General features: G+C 36.8%; 1 protein-coding gene and 1 long non-coding RNA gene across 2 annotated transcripts in view; one reads left to right on the plus strand and one right to left on the minus strand.

Moving 5' to 3' along the window:
* Positions 1–16,650, plus strand: part of LOC107857589 (protein CHROMATIN REMODELING 19) — a 37,747-nt gene extending 21,097 nt beyond the window's left edge. The window contains exons 9-12 of the mRNA XM_016702408.2: positions 10,488–10,562; positions 10,650–10,786; positions 15,727–15,945; positions 16,039–16,650. Of these exons, the coding sequence (XP_016557894.2) occupies positions 10,488–10,562; positions 10,650–10,786; positions 15,727–15,945; positions 16,039–16,195 (588 nt within the window). The 3' untranslated portion in view covers positions 16,196–16,650. The remainder of the gene's footprint in view (positions 1–10,487; positions 10,563–10,649; positions 10,787–15,726; positions 15,946–16,038) is intronic.
* Positions 16,651–19,567: 2,917 nt separating this feature from the next.
* LOC124895924 lies at positions 19,568–21,384 on the minus strand. Its single transcript, XR_007052109.1, has 2 exons — positions 20,814–21,384; positions 19,568–20,218 (listed from the first exon to the last, which is right to left on the minus strand). It is a non-coding gene; the product is annotated as an uncharacterized LOC124895924 (long non-coding RNA).
* Between the last annotated feature and the right edge of the window lie 579 nt (positions 21,385–21,963).

Raw genomic sequence — 21,963 nt, forward strand, 5'->3', positions numbered from 1 at the left:
GACGACTTAATCATGTAAGCTTACAAGATCTCTCTCCTTTTTGGGGAAGTTGTTATACGTCTAAAATCAATATTCCAATTTGAAAGCATCAGAATTACAATTACCTTTATTCTAGTTACACTGTGTTTTAATTCCTCTCTTAAAGAGTCTTTTTGTAGAATGTTATCGACTCCGGAAACATAGCCAAAAGGAAAACAGCAAAATGAGAAAAAAGAAAGAAGAAAATGAAGCAGCAGCTTAATTACATGTGCTAAAAGTTTTAAGACTTTCACTTTAGTCCACACCGGGATGATCTATTCTCTTAACCAATGCCTTGTCATGTCTTGGAAGGGAAAGAAAGAGGGCCAATAGGAAGTAAGGAAAAGAAAGACTATAGATAGAACAAAGGGCATAACTGGTGAATAACTGACCCCTTTCTTCCTGGAGAACCCATTAGCCTTGTTTAATTGATTTTCTCATTACTTTTTCAGATGTTGTCACATTTTGATTGTATTTCACAGAAGTTGCTAAATTGAGAATATGTAGGGAAGGTATTAAGCGTTAATAAAAACGGATAACCAATTGGAGGTTCTTATACGGCAGTCTTTTAGTTTAGGCAAATGTATTGCTCCCCATTCATTCACTTTATACTGACATCTCTAATTTAGAATCTGATTGTTGGACTTGGAGTAACATGATTAACTTGGTCAACTACTAATGACAAACAACAGAAGCAAAAACTAAAAGGGAAGGAAAAACAAAGAAAAAAGAAGAAGAAAAGATGACACTTAAGAGGTGTAAAGAACCTAAACTATGACAATGGATAACCAATTGAACCGAGTCAACTAACCTTCCATTAATGCATAAAGTATAAAGTTTAGATGTAAATACAATCAAGAGTTATAGGATTACCCCAAAGTGATACACACTTGTATGCAACCCTATGAAGTATCCAAGCAAGCAAGAGGTAAACCTAGTCCTCATAATGTTTAATGTTATCGAGAATGTGTGGAAGACTTGTACTTATTACTAACTATAGGGAAGCAGTGGAGGAATTATAATACTGTGGGATAAGAGAATCTGGAATGGGGAGTTGGTTCTGGATGGGAATCAATGCATAACTGGGAAATTCTTTGGAGGGCCAAAGTCATCGATAGGCACTCAAACTTGTTGCCAAAATTCACTTAGACACCTAAACTAAGGTCTGTTCTTATTAGGCCCCTAAACCCCCCGAATTTTGTTTCAATTGAGCCTTTTTTGCCTAATCAACAACAGGTGTGTGATACACTCACCTGACGTGGCAAAAATGACCAATACTAAAAAAACACGTGGCAACGATTTTTTTAAAAAAATTATAAGTTAAAAATCCAACCCCGCTCCCCCTCTTCCACTCTTTTCTCCATTTTCAATAGCAAAGCTATTAATACTCAAGTTACAACCAAATTTAGAATTACAACCATCTCAAATTTGTAATTCAACAATCAAATTACAACCATCTCAAATTTGGTATTCAACAATCAAATTACAACCACGTTGTCTTCTTAATTGGTATTTTTCCATTGGGGCAGCAACATACTATTCTGTAATAGTAATCTCCATTTTTTTCGGTAAAAAAGAACGACAACAATGGTGGCAATGATAATCTCCTTTAGTTGGTAATTTTTCGTTGAGGGGAGGAAGAAGACCTTTTTTTAAAAATAAAAAATTAAAATGGCCAATGGCTTTTTGAGGAAGAAGACCAAAAAATTAAAATGGCCAGTGGCCTTTTGAGGAAGAAGACCAAAAAATTAAAATGGAGATGACCTTGAGGAATAGACTTTTAAAAAAAAGAATTAAAATGGCCAGATGGCCTTTTTTTCATATTTAATTGTTAAAATATTTTTCTTGGCTTCACGCGCGAATCTCGAGTAAAAAACACGCGCAGTGCCATGTAGGCAAAAAATGCCCAATTGGAATAAATTTTGGGGGGTTTAAGGGCTTGATAGGTAAAGGCCTTAGTTGAGGTGCCTAAGTGAATTTTAACAACTAGTTTGAGTGCCTATCGACGCCTTTGGCCTTTTCTGGAGTGAATGATGGTTTCAACTGGTTTATCACTGCTACTGCTGTTTATGCAGATTGTAATAGAGTGAGGAGGAGAGTGCTTTGGCAGGAACTACTAATGCTTAAGAACAACACTGATGGGCCATGGATTGTGTGTGGTGACTTTAATGTCACAAGATACCCTACAGTGACTAGTGCAATGATAGATTTCTCAACCTGCATTGAAGAATGGGAGATGGTGGACCCTCATTTATTTGGAGGATCCTTTACGTGGAGAAGAGGAGAAGATCATCATTGTGCCTTCAGAATTAATAGATTTCTCTATTGTGCAGAATGGGTGGAAAATTTCACTCAGATAAGCCAAAGTTGTCTTCCTAAAATTGCCTCTGACCACAATCCTATAATCTTGACTTGTGGAGATTAAGGTTGGAGGAAGTCCTACTTCAAATTTGAAATCTGGTGGCTTGAAGTGGAGGGCTTTGAAGAGAAAATCCAAGAATGATGGAGGTCTTTTGAAGTGAGTGGTAGACCAGGTTACATCCTTGCTGAAAAACATAAGATATTGAAAGTGAAGCTTAAAGAGTGGAGCAAAAGCAATAGTGGGAATTGGAGACAAAGAAAGGAAGACATTCTGAATCAATTCGCTGACTGGGAAAGAATTCAGGAACAAAGGTCTCTAACTGATGATGAATTGTTACAAAAGACACACCTGGGAATGGAATTAGAAGAAGTTGCAGAGAGAGAGGAGATAGCATGGAAACAGAGATTCAGAATCCAGTGGCTAAAATAAATAAGGAGACAAAAACATCAAGTTTTTTCACAGAGTTGTAACTTCCCATAAAAGGTTCAACTCTATGGAACAATCGGAAATAAAAGGGATTATCACTAAAGACCAAACCAGAATCAAAGCGTCTGTGGAGGAGTTCTATAAAAGCCTTTACAAGGAGGTAGAACATTGGAGACCTGAATTGGAACTTCTAAACATTACAAAGATCACTCCGGAAGAACAGGTGTGGCTACAAAGATCTTTTGAGGAGGATGAAATTTTGGTGTGTTTAAATCTATGTGCAAAAGAGAAAGCTCCTGGACCGAATGGCTACCTTATGGTGTTTTCCCAAACTTTCTGGAATCTGTTGAAAGAGGATTTAATCAGAACTATTCAGTTTTTTCACTCCAATAAAGCCTTTGAAAAGAGCTTTAATGCAACTTTTATTGCATTAATTCCAAAGAAGCCAGGAGCCTCAAACTTGAAAGATTTCAGACCAATTAGTCTAGTTGGTGGTGTTTATAAGATAATTGCTAGATTATTGGCTGAAAGACTGAAAAAAGTGATGGATAAATTAATCAGTAAACATTAAATGACATTTGTGAAGGGGAGGCAAATCATGGATGCAACACTTATAGTTAGTGAGTGTATTGATACAAAAATGAAGAATGGAGCCCCGGGACTAATGTGTAAGTTGGATATTCAAAAAGCTTATGATCACATAAATTGGTCATTAACACTCTTAGACAAATGGGATTTGGATGCAGATGGTTGAAGTGGATTTAAGCTTGCATTAAAAATGTCAGGTTTTCTGCTCTAGTTAATGGAGAACCTGTGGATTTTTTTGAGTCAGAAAGGGGATTGAGATAGGGTGATCCTCTTTGCCCTTTCTTATTCATTTTAGCAATGGAAAGTTTCGACTATATGATGAAGATTGCAGCTCAAAATAGATGGGTCAAAGGTTTTCAAGTGGGAGGGAGGGGGAGAGAAGCAAAAGAAGTGTGCCATATGCTTTATGCGGATGATACTATCATCTTTTGTGAGCCTGTAGTAGAACAAATTAGTTATATCAGGGCAATTCTGGTTTATTTTGAGTGAGTTAATTGGAGAAAAAGTAATCTTTTCCCTGTTAATAAGGTCCTCAAATTTAGCAATTGGCAAGCATACTGGGATGTAGTGTTGAGTTGTTGCCCACCACTTACCTGGGCATGCCCTTAGGTAGCAACGACAAGGCAGGCTCTAAATATTTGGGATAATATCTTGTTGAAAACTGAAAAGAAGCTATCAAGATGGAAGGCACAGTATCTTTCTCTGGGAGGAAGATTGATTCTCATTAACTCTCTTCTCGACTCATTACCAACCTATGTGATGTCTTTATTCCCAATCCCAGTTAAAGTGGTTAAAAAACTTGACAAGTTAAGGAGAGTTTTTATGGCAATGCAATAAGGAAGGAAAAGGCTATAGCCTAGTGAACTGGAAAGCTGTGCTTCTTAGCAAAGAAAGAGGGGGTTTGGGTATTAGAAATTTGAAACTTCATAATGAAAGTTTATTAATGAAGTGGCTGTGGAGATACAATAGGAGGGAGAAGCTCTTTGAAGGGAGGTGATTATAGCAAAATATGGAGAGATGAGTCCTTGGTGTACATAGAGCACTAATGAACCATATGGTGTGGGAGTTTGGAGGACAATTAGAAATCTATGGCCTAAAATGAAAGAAAGCTTGTTCATCAAGGTGGGAAATGGAAACAAAACCAAATTTTGGAATGATGTCTGGATAGACCAATCCCCTCTCAGGGAACTCTTCCCAGACTTGTTCCATATTTGTGGCAATCCTGATGCTAATGTAGGCAATTGTTGGTTAGAACAGGACTGGGACATCTATTTTAGAAGATCTCTTAATGATTGGGAGATAGAGAGGGTGGCAGAGCTACTAGGTAAACTAGGGTGCATCAATATAAATACCTACACCAGGGATAAAATTCAATGGAAGCACAACAAAGATGGTTTTTTTTCCGTCAACAGTGTATACAAGAGAGGGTTGCAGGTTATGGATGGATGCCCTAAATATTACTGGAACTATTTCTGGAAGGGGATATACCTACAAAAGTGAAATGCTTCACTTGGCTAGTAATAAAGAGGGCTTGCTTAACTCAGGAAGTACTTCAAGAAAAAGGTAGACAATTGGTTCCCATGTGTTTTTGTGCAATCTGACAGGGGAAACAAACTATCGTCTATTTTTGCAGTGTAAGGGGTCGTTTGGTAGAGTGTATTAGAAAATATAATGTATGCATTAGTTAATGTTTACTACTAGTATCTTGTTTAATACGTTTTTTTGCCTATGTATAACTAATGCAAGCATCACTTATAAACTCTATTGTGTATTGAAGTGTGTATTAGTAATACACTCCATTTTCTATGTATTAATAATACAAAGACTTTTAACACATGCATTAACTTATTAAATGACCTTAATACTGTTTAATTTCCCTCTCAAAATATTTCAGAATTTCTTTTCCTGCGATTTTAATTTTCAACAATGAATAGTTGATTTAAATAATCGCAACATATTTTTGCTTTGCTTTGATGGTCTATAAGAAGATTAAAAAAAATTTCTTGAGACTTTCTTAATTTGACATCTTGTATTTTATTTTTGTTTCGATTATGTTAATCCGTTAACGTACTATTTCATGCACAAAACCGAAGGTCTTGCAATTAATCCTAAATCTCTATATACTAGTTCAACAATACGAATTATGTTTGAGATGGCAAAAGAACTTTGTTGCAAAAAAAGTGTACAAAGTCAAAGAAGGGTATTTTTGTAAACAAACCCTTCTTTTATAAAAATTATGTAAGCTATATTATTTCTTATACATCAAACCAAACAATGTATAAGAAATTATACAAGCATAACTAATACAAGCATTACTAATGCAAGTATTACTAATATACTATATTCTGCATTATTCCTATACACTCTACCAAACGATCCCTAAGTTCACTGCTAAACTCTAGAATTTATTTCTCAACATCACAACTTTGAACTGGACAGTGCCAGAACATATTGTAGGAGCATTGAGTTGCTGGATCAGGAGAGGAGGTTGCAAGAGTCAAAAGAAATGGTGGAGGTTAATACCATCATGTATATGGTGGTCAGTTTGGATGGAAAGAAATGGGAGATGTTTTGAAGATAGATCCAATTCCATTCACAAGGTTAAATGGAATTGTTTAGTATCTTTACTTTTTTGGTGTAAACAACTTTGTATAGAAGTAGATCAGATTTTAGAATTAATAGGAAATTTGTTATTGACACTTTTTGGAGTTGGCCAGCATACCCTTAATGCTGAGGAATACAACTTTACCAGTTTCAAAAAGCCAAAAATTTATAGTAGTACTAAATGTTGGGCCAAGCCCTTTGGTAAAACCCAAGAATATAATAAGTCCAAGTGACTGCAAAAGTCAAAGGTGGACATATGGCCAAATAACCACAACATGGTCATGGGCCAATAAATGGGCAATCCCCTAACTTCCAACAGGCGACCACAGTCCACTCTGGTCTAACTTCCAACATGCAACAACAGTCCACTCAGGTCTTAGTCTGTGGTCAACAATAAGCTCAACCGGTGTTCACCTGAATTACTTGAAATTTGACTCTCCTCCTTGATCATCACTGTGAGCATAGTATCTCGTAGCTTACTGGTTGCTACTCGATAGTACATATGCTATAATATAATCTGGCCGGAATCTGGAAAACAGAAACAGTCGCTGGAATTTGGAAATTCTGCAATTTGCTGGAAGCTGGAAGCGAACAGTTGGACAGGAATTTGAAAAAAAAACCAACTGTACTGTTTTGTCTACTGGAATCTGGAAAAAGAATCAGATCTGTCTATCGGAATTCAACAGCTCCGATCGGTGCATGAGATGGCTGGTGGGGGTGAAACTGACTGGGTTTTGCTCATGCCGGTGGTCCGAGCCTCGTGATGGTGTTGGTTTGATCACAACACCTTCGAAAATAGAGATCTCTCCGGACAACCAAAAATAGCTGGGGAAAAAAATGAGTTCGAAAATTTCTCTTCCAATGTTGATGACCTTAACCTGGCTGTGATACCATGAATGGATCTCGGGCCTAACTTAACCCCAAAAGATAGCTCATGAGGGGAGGATTGCCAAGTTCATATAAGGAGATCAATTACCCATTCTTTTATGTAAAGAATGGATCTTGGGCCTAACTCAACCCCAAAAGCTAGCTTATGAGGGGAGTACTACCAATTCCATATAAGGAGGCCAATTACTCATTCTTTTTTCGACGTGGGACACATAGCACTCCGCAACACCTTCAGGAATAGAGAAAACTCAACTTGATTTTTCCCTCAAGCTATTGGGGTTTAAATAGCGCTAAGTGTACATGTCCTAAAAGAAAAGGAAATCAATACTAATCAATATAAATCAAAATCTAATTATAACAGGAGTAAATCAAGCTGCCTAATATATGTACATATTCTATAGAATATTCATAGGATTCTAACTACATCAAACTCATTAACTGGCCCAGATAAGAAGTGGGCCTCACCAATACCAGCTGGATAAGGGGAGAGATGCCTATCGAGGAAGCCTATTTATCTAAACATATGAACCTGCATTGTGAAATGCAGCGGTCCCGAAACACTGCTCATGCATGGATAATAATCAATAATATTGGGTTTGGAGTGATGCATGTATAATGCTTTGAATGGTTCAAACCTTAGCCCGAAAGTACGGGGTTTTACAACTATTGAGCTCTTTATTCCTTAGTTATTGTGAGAATTAATAGAGAAAATATTATTGAAAATTGTGTCTCTAAATTATTACATTGAGACCTTATTTATAGACACTACATTCCAATCCTATTCCTAATAGGACACTACATTACAATCTCTTTCTAAGTAGAATTCTATATGCTATTCCTATTCATAGTCCAACACTTCCCCTCAAGCTGGTGCATACAAGTCATATGTACCCAGCTTGTTACAAATGTAATTAATACGAGGACTGGTGAGGGATTTGGTGAAGATATCTGCAAGTTGATCACTTGACTTCACAAATTTTGTAGCAATATCTTCCGAGAGTATCTTTTCTCTCACAAAGTGACAATCAATCTCTATGTGCTTGGTCCTCTCATGGAACACTGGATTACATGCAATATGAAGGGCTGCCTGATTATCATATACAAGTTCCATCTTACCAGTTTTTCCAAATTTTAATTCTCTCAGCAATTGCTTGATCCAAACCAGCTTGCAAGTTGCTGCAGCCATTGCTCGATACTCTACTTCGGCACTAGATCGAGCAACCACACTTTGTTTCTTACTCTTCCAGGATACCAAATTACCTTCTACTAAAACACAATATCCAGATGTAGAATGTCTATCAAAGGGTGATCCTGCCCAATCAGCATCTGTATATCCAATGATATGCTTATGACCTCGATCCTCGAAGAGTAGTCGTTTACCTGGAGATGACTTTATATATCGCAAAATCTGAACAACTGCATCCCAATGACTATCATAGGGGGAAGTCATAAACTGACTTACAACACTCACAGGAAAAGAGATGTCAGGTCTAGTCACTGTGAGATAATTCAACTTTCCAACCAACCGCTTATACCTTCCAGCATCACTGAGCGGCTCCCCTTGGCCTGACAGAAGTTTAGCATTTGGATTCATATGAGTGTCAATGGGTCGACATCCTATCATTCCTGTTTTCTCAAGAATGTCTAAAGCATACTTGCATTGAGAAATAACAATACCTGAGCTGGACTGAGCAACCTCAATCCCTAGAAAGTATTTCAATCTGCCAAGGTCTTTAGTCTAAAAATGCTGAAAGAGATGTTGCTTCAAGTTAGTGATACCATCTTGATCATTGTCGGTAATAACAATATCGTCAACATAAACCACCAAATAAATACACAGATTTGGTTCAGAATGGTGATAAAACACTGAATGATCAGCTTCACTACGAATCATGCCAAACTCCCGAATAACTGTGCTAAACTTTCCGAACTAGGCTCGAGGGGATTGTTTCAAATCATAGAATGACTTGCGCAATTGACATACAAGGCTACTAGACTCCCCCTGAGCAACAAACCAGGTGGTTGCTTCATATAAACTTCTTCCTCAAGATCACCATGCAGAAAAACATTCTTAATGTCCAATTAATAAAGAGGTCAATGACGAACGGCCGCCATAGAGAGAAAAAAACGGACTGATGCTATTTTAGCCACGGGAGAGAACGTGTCACTATAATCAAGTCCAAATATCTGTGTATATCCTTTGGCAACAAGGCGAGCCTTCAGTTGATCAACTGACCATCTGGACCAACTTTGACTGTATAAACCCAACGACAACCAACAGTAGATTTACCTGCAGGAAGGGAAACATGCTCCCAAGTACCACTTGTATGTAAAGCAGACATCTCATCAATCATAGCCTATTTTCATCCTGAATGGGAAAATGCTTCACCTGTAGTCTTAGGAATGGAAATAGAGGACAAAGATGATACAAAGCATAATGGGGTGATGACAAACGATGATAACTCAAGAAAGTATAATGTGGGTTAGCATTATGAGTGGATCTTATACCTTTTTGAAGTGCAACTGATTGACTAGGAAGAGGCAGGTCCGCAGTAGGAGAAGCGTCAGGCGCAGGCCATGAATCATCTGGGACTGATACTGGACGTGGGCGACAGTGATAAGTCAAAAGTGGTGGCCCTGTGGCTGGAGATGGAGAAGTAACCGTAGATTCCTCAAAGATTGGTGTGGGTAAAACTGGAGGTATGGGTAAAACCTCAGAGATATTAAGATGATTAGAAGATGTATAGTAAGGTTGAGAATAACATACGCCACGAGTATGTCCAAGCCTTTTACAATAACTGCACTTAGGACGCGATCTTCCAAATCGACCTTCCCCTCGTCGATTCTTCATGGATTGTGACGTTTGATTTTCGGATCTTCTCATTAAGGGCTCAGATTTAATCATAGGACTTGAACTTCCAATTTCAATATTTTTGGAGCCAAAAAATATCATGCCCAAAAGATATCTTGGGAATTTGACTTGAAAATATCAAGAAACTGTTCTGGAAATTTGAACTTGCAGTTTTTTTTTTTTTTTTCGCCGGAACCCTAATTCCGGCAGCCAGAATTTTTCAAAAGTCGCTGGAATCTGAAAAAAAAAAAAAAGTGGTCGGATCGGAATAGAATGGCGACCCCAACAAAAAGGAACCACTCAAAAAATGTCGATTGATGTTGCCGGATTTCCGGCAGGCGTGTGGGGGTGCGTGGAGGGTGATTTTCCGGTGGTGTTGGTCGGGTTTGTGTCGCCTGAGCTTTCCGATCCTCTTGGTGGTGTTGCATTTTTCACACAATCCACAAAATAAAAAATGACACAAATCAGTCACCGAAATTGACGACGGTGATTAGTTTTTTTTTTTTTCCTGAAGTTTCTCACCAACGCTCTGTACCATGTGAGAATTAATAGAGAAAATATTATTGAAAATTGTGTCTCTAAATTCTTACATTGAGACCGTATTTATAGACACTACATTCCAATCCCATTCCTAATAGGACACTACATTACAATCCCTTTCTAAGTAGAATTCTATATGCTATTCCTATTCATATTCTAACAGTTATGATGGACAATCACTTGGATTTGTGCTTTTTCTATTACTTGCAGCTTTTACTTTATTATGGCGACAATAACAAGGGAGTGCTATCAGATGAACATGTTATGATTTCAGCTAAATGCCAGGTTAATTTCACTGGCCTTCTGATTTCTTGTAGTCATTTTGAAGTTCTACTGTATTTATTCAAAATAGTTCAACTGCTCCATGTGCAGGAATTAGCCGAACTTCTTCCTTCATTACAGCTTTCTGGTCATCGAGTGCTTATTTTTAGCCAGTGGACATCAATGCTTGATATCCTGGAGTGGACTCTGGATGTTATTGGTGTTACATACAGGCGCCTGGATGGAAGGTATATACATGTTACTTTCTCTTAACAGATCCTTCTTTGGTGCCAAGCCTTTTTAGTGATTCTTCTAGGTTCTAGCGAATGCTGTTTCACAGCTATCTCATTCTCAATGACATGTCAGATGTTTATCTTGACTTATAATGGACCCATTGATGTACACAATATTTTGTTAGCTAGTGGTATCCATATTTAAAGAAGAAAACAAATAAGCTAATTAAAAAAATCCCATGTATTTTCCCTTTAGTTTGTTGGAACGTGCTTTGGCTCACTAGTATATTTGAATTTTTATTTCCGAGGAGGTCAGGATTTCAATCCTGTAGAATCTCCATATTTTCAAACATAAAGGGCTCCAAAATTTGCCAAAAAAAATTGATGCAGCAGATGATCGAGCACAAGTCGTCAAGAAGGGCAGTCAAGCACTTGACCAGTAGAACTGAAAGATTTTACGGAAAGCAGGGTCATTATTCATTATATTTGCTTATGTTTTGTGTATTGTTTATCTACCCATTTATTAAAATTTTTGGATGAAGCGGTGTTAGGTGACACCGCTTGGTATAAAGTGGATAAGCCCCGGGTGGGACAAGGTCAGTGAGTTGCTTGTATAATCAATTTCCATCATTTCAATTTGAGGGAGACTGGTTGGCTTGAGTGCCAACCAATTGATACTCCTATTGAGCAAAATCATTGCCTCAAGGAACATTCTAATCAAGTCCCTACTGATAAAGAGAGAGATCAAAGGCTAATTGGACGCTTGATTTACTAATCACAACCTTGACCAAACATTGGTTATGCAGTTATTGTGGTAAGTTGTTTTATGCATAATCCAAGTGAAGTTCATATGAGTTATGCAATAAGGATTTTATCTGAAGTCAACTAGGGAAAGGCACTATGTTTAAGAATCATAGTACGACTGTGACTGGATATTATGACTTGGATTGAGTAGCCTTAGGAGAGAGATGACACTCAACAACTAGTGCTTTACCTTTGTTGGAGATACTAATTACTTGGAAGAGGTAAAAACAGAAGGTTGTTTCCTGGTCTAGTGCATGAGCTGAATATGGATCAATGGTTAAAGCAATTCAGGAGCTATTGTGGTAAAACGGCTTGTGCGGTATCTCCGTTTCCCCCCTGAAGGTGCTATGAAATTATACTGTGACAATCACTGCTATTCAGATTGCAAATCTTATACAACATGATTAGATTAAACATGTGGAGATTGATCATAATTTCATTTATGAGAAGTTTGAAGAAAAAATTATTTAAGTTCCATAGGTGAAGGCCTCAGAAGTACTGGCTGACATTTTGACTTGAGCAGTTTCAAGAATGATCCTTTGTGATTCGCTTGTCAAGTTGGGTATGTGTGATATCTATGTTCTACCTCGAGAGAGTAGTTCTGGCATGAATCATTTATGGTAATGAGTCTTAATGAAGGTATAAATATTTGTGTATAGAGTGATAAAAATAGTATTACGTGTCCCAGTTTACGTATCACCAATTGACTAGGCATGAAGTTTAAGAATGAAAGTAAGACTCTTGAAATTGTGGTCTAAAACAAATTTGTGTGGCTATAGATCATTTCATCAAGGGTAAAAAAAGAATTTTAAAGTTAAGATGTTTCTTATTATAAAAAGGTGACATTTTTTTCGGGACTGACTAAGTAGGGAACCGTGCCACCGAGGGAGTAGTAATTTCTTAATTATACTGTAGGAATATATAGTAGAAATATGTTGTTACCTCAGAATAGGATTATTCCTTTCTTTACAAGAACAATCACATTTCTTTAGTCTTTTCCAGTTTTCCTAATTTGGATTGTAGGTTATATCTAAAATTAGCTCATTGAGAAAGTATTGTGCAAGACTACAAAAGAAATCTGCTGGACTCATGTCTGTACAGTGGTGGCTATCACTCCAAAACACTAAGAGTTTACCATTGCAGTTTAACATGGCCTTTTGAAATTCCAGTTCTTAACTATATTTTTCCTAGCTAGACTTGTGGACGAAAGGTTCCTGCAAAGCAACAAATGAGACCTTATGCACTCTAACTACTTTTTTTCAATCTTCTGGTAGTTCCTTTTGTACTCACCCTCCTAATGTTCCATATGATTGTATTAGTCATAAAATTAGTGAGATTTTTGGCTCCCTCCTATACCTCTAGTGTGCAGAAGCAGTTGTTTTTGTTTTTTTTTTCTTGGTCACAAGGGTGCCTTTTCGTGGAAGTCCTTCCATGTCTACTAACTCAGAGATACAGCATGATCATCTCGATCAGTATCAAATGCTATGATCAAGCTATCCGCAATTACATCTTCTTACTCAACATCATCTGTCGATGTTTGTGCATCACTCTGATCCAACTCCTCTTTGGCTCTTTCAATTTCTCATCTATTCTAATTTCCTGTTTTGCCGCCTTATCCTGCTGAGATAAATCCTGACCTTCCAATGACTTGAGTGCCCTCATCAGTTTTATCAGGAACCATTTCTGGGATGGTTGATTCACTGTCATCATCTTTGTTATTCTTACAGTGTTCCTGACTCAAAGTTTGGAAAGTGTTGTACACCTATGTTGCTCGGAATATTTAAAATGTAGACCGGTGTATGTCGGATGCTCCAATAGTAGTGAATTTTTGAGAATCCGACACGGGTGCACAACAGTTTTTGGAGAGTCCTAGAATAATAACTGGAGGAGCTATAGGATCGAGAATTGTATGCTGCGGAGCATTGGCTCCAGTTGATACCTGACTATCCCCATTCACCTCTCTTTTGGTTAGGGACATCTCTAGTTCCAAGTCCTTGCTTAGCACTACTCTCCACTATTGTTATTCTCCAACTGGTATAACTGCCTCTCCCTCTCCTTTGTACTCTTCTCATTCAGTTACTCTATTTCACTGTTAAGTGTTACCAGCTGTCCCTTTCTCAACTTTTTCGTTTGTGAAGTATTTTTTTGCTACTCTCACCCTGCTCAACTACTTGCTCACAGTATCAGTTTTTAATTGTCCTCCTTGTTAACCTTAGATTTGTGCTTTTTTTTTTCAGCCAGCCTGCATTGTACTAATCGACATTGCTTACAGTATTTCTCACACCTTTCGTATTTCAAGTCATGTTTCAATAATAGTCTAATTCTTAAGAAAGTGAAAAACATAAAACCCTATTCTAAAAAGTCTAATCCTTATGAAAGTAGGAAATATAAAACCCTATTCTAAACTAATAACTATAGCTAACCCTAATCTTTATGAAACTATACAACAACAACAACAACCCAGTGTATTCCCACAAAGTGGGGGCTGGAAGGGTAATGTGTACACTGTTTATACCACTAACTCAAATGGATTAGAGAGGCTGTTTCTGATAGAACCCCGGCTCATGATAGATAGCAGTATAACAAACAAAAAATCTAAAGCACACAATAAAACTTTAACACACTACTAGATAATAAAGGAAACAGGACACCCACAAGGTAATCTATAAAATCATATACATCACCGAAACACCACGAACAATAAACTTCAGATACAAACCAAGCATACTAGAAAACATAAAATCTATTCTAGAATATTAAAGAAACCTCTTAAAATATATTCCCTCCGTCCCATTTTATGTGTCATCTTTCCTTATTTGGTAACTATTTAAAGACACAATTCCACTTTTACCCTTATTGGTCCCACTTAATTAAAAAAAAAAGTAGTAGCACATTTTCTGATAAAGGATAATTTGGTAAACATTACCAAGTCTTCCCTTATTTCTTAAACTCCGTGCCCGTTCAAATGGCGACTCATAAAATGGGATGGAGGGAGTAATTAAATACTTCATTAATTTTAATTCCACGCACCCAAAACGAAATACATTGCTGAAGTCAAACACGCCAATTTTAGACAAACAATCACTGGCACCTTCTCAGAAAATGCAGTTCTAATAATATCAATTTTCAGTTGTCCCATCAAGAATTTTACCCAGAATTGTCATCTTGCAATCCTCAGCCATGAATCCGTATTAGTCCTTGACTTTGATGATAATTGTAGGCATGCAATTGTTAGTCGCGGTTCTTGATTTCAGAGAATTCCTTTCATGGTGATTTTGCAGTGGTAGTCATTGACGAACCATCTAGAGTAGCACACAGCTTTGGTTTCACAGAAATTCCTTTAGTGGACTGATTTGCCCTAGCTTGTTGGAGGCCCACCATCCCTTCATGGTGCAACATCCTGTTGATTTTGAAGCTTTTTCATATTTTAGGTTGTAAGATTCCATGAGATCATCTATAGTAATGATTTCCATGCCCCTTTGCTTCCATTATTGCATTGACCTTGCTTTCTCAAGATTCAGGCAAGAGTGTTCAATGGAGTCATTGCATATGTCAAGCGCGTAAATCATTAATGGGATGCACTTGAATCTATTATTTATGGATTACTTGTTCATAATAGCATGCTAATTTTTCCCTTTTTAATTTGATGAAGTTTTTTCCTGAAGAAAACATGATTTAAGTAGATCTTCTAGCACTCTGCATGTCAAGGAAATATTTCTTTGGTTGATGTAAGATAGAACGTGACTATACTACGTTCTAAATTGGGATGGAGAATTACTGTTCCACATAAGTCAGCTCTAGATCTGCACACCATACATTACTATTCTAATTTAGGGGGGTGTTGGATTAGCTTTTTTTAAAGTGACTTATAAGCTATGCTAATTGCTACCAACTTTTGGCCTTTCTTTTTTTGCCAAACACCTCCAAAATTAAAAGTGCTTAAAAGCCCAAAACACCTAAAAATAAGCCAATCCAAACACTTCTAATAATTTGACCATGATCTGGATGTTGATGGAAAGAGAATTTTGGTTGCTATTCAAGTAATCATTCTTATTTCTTGCTTGTTTTGTGAAAGTGTTTGTAATAGAATTGTGGGAGGAATTCTTAGTATTTTTCTATACGTGGTGTCTTGATTTCATTCATCATTTCAGTACTCAGGTAACAGAGAGACAGACAATTGTTGACACCTTCAATAAGGACACTTCCATATTTGCATGCTTGCTCTCCACAAGGGCAGGAGGACAGGGATTGAATTTGACCGGAGCTGATACTGTTATCATACATGACATGGATTTTAATCCACAGATAGATAGGCAAGCTGAAGATCGCTGCCACCGGATAGGCCAAAACAAACCAGTTACAGTATACAGGTGTTGACTCCATAATCTTGGTTTTCTTTTCTTTCGCTTCCACAGTGAAATTCTTGTAGTTCACACATTTTCCTTTTGGCTTTCTCCATGAAGGCTGGTCACTAGGAATACTGTTGATGAGAATGTATATGAGATCGCGAAGCGAAAACTTACATTGGATGCAGCTATACTTGAGTCTGGTGCCCAAATTGAGAATGAAGGTGATGCAAAAACTATGGGTGAGATATTGTCGTCTCTTCTGCTTGGTTAGGCGCGAAGATTCAAGCCAACATCATTTTTGATCTATTGGCTTTCATTTTCTTCTGTTTTTGCATTTTTCCCGGTCTGCCCTCCAGAATTTCTGAGGGCGAGAATTGGAGGTTGCGGGTTGATGTAGGAACCCTCCAAACTCACTCTTCCCTGTAAATCATAAAATGCCATGTTCCTTGGGGCCTTTTTGGAAACAGAAAAATGAGTCAATCCCATGCCTTGTTGTATTCTATTAGAATAGATCGACCCGAGTTTATAAAAATGTAGTTCTCTGTACAGTAAAGTCTTATCCTAGGTAAGTGTTTGTTTTTATTGCAGTTTTGGTCATGCACTTTTCCTAGTACTGTTATCGCTCAAAGTAGTACTCCTATTTTGGTTGAATTTCCGTTATGAATATGCTTCTTCCAATTTTAAAAACCTTTGCTCATTTATGCTGGACGAGCACATTTTACCGTATTTTGAGTCGGGTTACGTTTGTGTGGCTTTTGTATCTTTTAATGTAGTTTATACTGTTGATGTACTAGCTATATGCATTTAAAAGTTGCTTAATAGCTAAACGAATTCTAGAAAGTTCTTCTATGTCAGTAGGACTCTTCTTTGGCTATACATCATTTAGGAAGTAGTTTAATGGTTGGTAGGGGTGTCGCAAAATCTCCCCAAGTAGAAAGTTGGAAGGCTTTACCACATAGATAAGGAAACGTCTGCTCTTTCTTGTCAAGGGCTTGAAATTCTGCCTGATCGCTAGACATTAATCATGACATCAGTAACAATTGCACCATTAACTCTCACGCATGTACGAGTTTTATTAAACTGCCCCTCTTCAAAGTCCAACTCGTGAAGAACAGTTACCAATAAACAAATAACAAGTTCATAGCCTGAATTTCATCTCACTTTGTTCAGCAGCAAGATAAGCTAATCATGTTACACCTCCTTACCAAGCACCGTATGCAGGTGTCTCAGTAGAATTTAACAGCACTTTGATGATCATTCAAATAGAGAAGAATATGCGCTAACAGGATACTTAAGTACGAATCAAAGTTCTGAAACTTATACTCCTATCGTAAGGTTGTTACTCTACTAAATTTTGTGCCTCTGAATAAAATTCAAAGCGGCCAACACAAGCAAAAAAGAGAGATTAAGAAAAAGTTTGTGCATGCTAAACTTTTTTTATAGGACTAAAATTGACTCAATGACGAGAAAAGTGGAGCTTTCCTCTCTTTTTGTGAACGGAGAGTCGGACAGAGGCACAAAAAAACATTAACCACGTTAATCTTTCTTTTTTAGGGTCTGGAAGATTAAGCTTCTATCAATTAAACAAAAGATACAACGGAGGCAGTGCCTGCCGTAGGTGAGTAGAGATTGTATCAGTACCTATGCTAACATACATTCCTATCTCTCAAACTAAATGCAGTTTACCACCTCGATTTCCAAACCTGCGGAGGGGGAAAATAAGTCTAGAAGCTCCACCTCTACAATAAGTACGGTATGACGATATTCTACCTCACAATAAAACAAGGAAAACCCGGGCGAAGATAAGAATAGATGCAACTGTTCCACCAAATAGGAAATACTGAAGAATGGCTCTCCTCCTCGGACTTAGGATCCTGAAGTAGTGTATAATCACCCCTGAGATGGCCTCACCATCAAGGAAATAAACCTGGAGAAGAAGCCGAGGTAAAAACATGAATACATATTACAACAACAAACCCAGTGTAATTTCACACGTGGCGTTTAGGCCATTTGGCTTGGATATGATAATTTTAATTTTAATTTTGTTTTTCCAATTGAAGAAATTACAATCTAAACTTAGGCTGTATTTGTTTTTTTTTAAAGATTCAGACGTCTAAACTTGAATGCACATCTGAATGATTAAGATGCTGTCTCTAGATCTGAAAACTGAATGATTAAGACTATTTGTTTTTCAACATCTGAATATGCAAAAAAAATTTTATTTGTATAGATAATAAAATAAAAATACAATTTAAATAAAAAACTAATTATATATCAGAAAAGTATGTAATTTAATACAATAAAATTATTATTTGATTGGAAAAAATATATTTATGTTTGTTAGTGATAGCGGTGATGGTTTATAATGGTAGTTGCGGTGACAATGATCGATGTTACTGATTAGAAATGTTAGTAGTGATAATTGTGATGGTTGGTATTGTAATGACTGTTATAATGGTGTGGTTGATAGTGGTGGTGCTAGTTGTGATGTGACGTTGCTTGATGTTAGTAGTTGGAAGTGATGATTGTGATGGCTGAAAAATGAATGCATGATGGTTGATGATGTGTTGGTGCTAGTTGAAAATGTTGTTAGTTGTGATGGTGGATATGGTTGTTAGTAGAAATAAATTGTAACAATGATAGTGATTGAAGTAATGGTAGATGTGGCGTTACTAGTGACAATAACGGTGGCCGCCGAAGAATGTGTGGAGGTTGCATGTATTAGTGGTTGTCAGCGGTGGTGCTAGTTGTGATAGATGAGTTGGTCGATAAAAGAGATTGATCAGTAGTGGTTGATGATGATGGTGCTATTGACGGTGGTGGTGGTAAATATAATTAGAAAAATTAAAGTAGTAGGTGTGGTAGTGGTTGAAAATAGTGGTTGGTAGCGATATTTGTTGTCGATAGTGGAGGTGGTTGGTGGTGGTTAACAATGATGGCGGTGACAGGGGTGGTGACTCATCTATTAATACTTGATTCTGATTTGAATGATTAAGATCTATTCAGACTTATTAAGAGCTAAAATCTTAATAGAAAACAAATGCACTTAATGATCTAAAGTCTGAACCATTCAGATTTAGACCTCCATTAAGTGCAAACAAATGAGCCCTATTGGATCTGAATCTTTTAAGTTCAATTTTGAATTAATTGGATTTTCGGTTGAGTTTTGAGCCTTTTCGGATGATATGACCTTGAAAGTCAATATTTAAGAAATTGGGAAATAAAGGACGAGAGCCAATGAAATTATAATGCTTGGAGGGTGTAGATTAATTCCACAATTAATGAGCCTGGACAGTGGAGATTAAGCTTGATAGCTCAGTGTTTATAACTCCTAACAGATCACATCTGCAACTTAACGAACTTAGTTGTCAAGACTTGACGTCAAATTGATCAATATACAAATTGAAAATAAATGAAACAGTGGGTTTTCTGGGCAGTTTTCTGATTTCTAGTCAAAAATGGTAAAACGGATATTGAGTACAAGGAATTGAAATGCTGAATTAATCTAATTAATGGGTATTGAGTACTAGAGTTGTGATTCCCGTTTACAATTAGTATTGCCTTAAAGTTTTGGGATACACACAGGACAATATTTTCAGTAACATTTGAGATCATGCAATTATGCAACAAAATCAGAACAGGATTGCACATTTCAGAAGTTCACAACCTTCAATAGTAAAGGTTCCCCTTGCAACAACTACACTAGATAATAAGAATCTACCAGTTAAGCTTCCTACATCACTAATATTTACTGTTTCACTAGGAGCAATGCAGTTGTTGAATTTTTTGGGACAAGCTGCATTTTCTGCTTGAACTCCCTACCCAAACAAAACATTTTTTCATCCAGAATTCCTATATCATGAAATCCATAACAATGTAAAACAAAGCTAATTTTGGATGACTTAATGTAGTACCTCCAAAATCAAAACTTAATAATATTGCAACAGTAAGTTCAAGAATTTCAATTTCCATTCTTCTGAAAATTACAATCAAGAGCATGCCACCACCAGTTATTTCAATGTTCATAGGAGACATGATAACCTTTATCTCTGCCATCTTTTGAATTTGTAAAGCTATCATGGATCTTGACGATGTCCCCACGTCCACATTTTGCTCCTTCTTTGCATTGTCTGACTGCTCTAGCATAGCTTCAATAGAAACAATTTTGGTGGTATTTTCCATGCCTCAACTGTGATATCATCGATTTAGTCATTGCCAATTTCAGCGAGACATACAACCTCGCTAGATTTATCCCTTGGTTCAGAAACTTTAGCACATTCACTTTCGATTAATGCTGATGCATTCTCGTCCCAATTGATTTCATAACAACTAGTGTTAGTAGTTTTGCTTCAATAGTTCAAAATTTAAAAATAGAAAGCCAATTAAATAAATAGCTGAAAATCAGAACTCGACTGAATGAACACACACTTGACTTTAACCTATCAAGGCAGGCCAAGAAAACCTGCCTAGTATCAATCCGATAACAAATGTATAAACCCAGAACATGTGGGAGAGAATCAATAGTTGTATGAGGATCATAAAATAGTCTCATGTGTTTAAATAAATGTACGTTGATTGAAATTCACAAAGGTGTAGATCTAGAATGGGTCGTGACATTATAAGCACTGGATAGATTGAGACCCATCAATTTCGGTACCGTATCTAAAACAGCAAAACCATAAACTCGTGAATTCAGATATGATTTTACGATCGCGGTTTTCGTGGTGTCTGTAGTTTGGATGGAGTAAAGTTTCACTAGAATATCAGATTCGACCCGTTAAGGACATTCGTCGAACATCTGATCCTCATTGTATTCTGAATCGATGTTACAACTATTTACAATTTACAAACTTTAGCAGTTCAACCATAATATGCTCATCTGAAATCACCTGAGCTTGGTTGTTCCCTTCATTCATTTCCCTCGAACAGACATCAAGACAAAAGCAGTTGGCAGTCAACGCTGCGTGCACATTCATAGATGCAAGAGTTGCATTGGCAATCAACACTGCATATACAATCTTCATGCCACCTCTGCAATTGCTTAACACTCATAAGTATTCCCGACATTCTATTCATAAGGGCCCGTTTGTTTGCACTGTTTCGTTGAATCAATTCAGCCAAAGTTGATTCAGCAAATATCTTTTTTGAATTATTATCCAAAGTCGAGATAGGTTCGTTCCTCTGATACCAATTGTCAAGACCTAACCTCAAATTGATTAACAAAGAAGTTGACATAAATGAAACAATGCATTTTTTGGGCAATTTTCTGATTTCAATTCAAAAATGGTATAATGGATATTGAGTACAAAAAACTGGAATGCTGAATTAAACTAAGATAACTACGATAAGTGGGACTCCATTGTTATCCTTGAATCTGCAAAAAGAAGGAGTTGAGAATTAGATTTTCAGAGAGAGAAAAGAAAGAGACGAGAGAGAAGAAACACGAGAAAGAAGCCTAAAAATACCATAAGTTTGTTATGCTATAGTTCTGATCTATTAGGAGTTATAAACGGTGAGCTATCAAGTTTAATCTCAACCGTTCAAGCTCATTAATTGCCAAATGAATCTACACCCTCCTCGCATTATAATTTCATTAGCTCTTTTCCTTTATTTTTCACTTACAACCCGTTTGCTAGGCTGCACTAACTAGAATAGTCCTTGAATTAAAACTTAATCGGATTCAATACATTTTGTGATTACTGTTTTTAGCTTAATATATGAATTACTTGTATGCCATATAAGGTCTTATTTTATTCCTAGTGGAGGGATAACTTACCCAAGGTTTAACAATCCATGAATAAAAATCCTAAATAACAAAATTATCTCTCCGTTCATTTTCCTAAATTTATTTTGTAATTTAATATCCTCATTAATTATATTGGGTTGGTTATAAATGTTCTTTTAATTCTCCAAATTCGTTTCAGTGTAATTTGATGATTTCACTAATTAATGTTCAATTTTTTTTCTTCATGTTTGGTTTGCTACACTAGATTAGTTTTTTATTTTTCTTTTTTTGGGGGGGAGGGGGGGAAGAGGGGA

Source organism: Capsicum annuum, chromosome 2 (genome assembly GCF_002878395.1).
Source record: "Capsicum annuum cultivar UCD-10X-F1 chromosome 2, UCD10Xv1.1, whole genome shotgun sequence".
In the NCBI taxonomy this organism is placed as follows: Eukaryota; Viridiplantae; Streptophyta; class Magnoliopsida; order Solanales; family Solanaceae; genus Capsicum; species Capsicum annuum.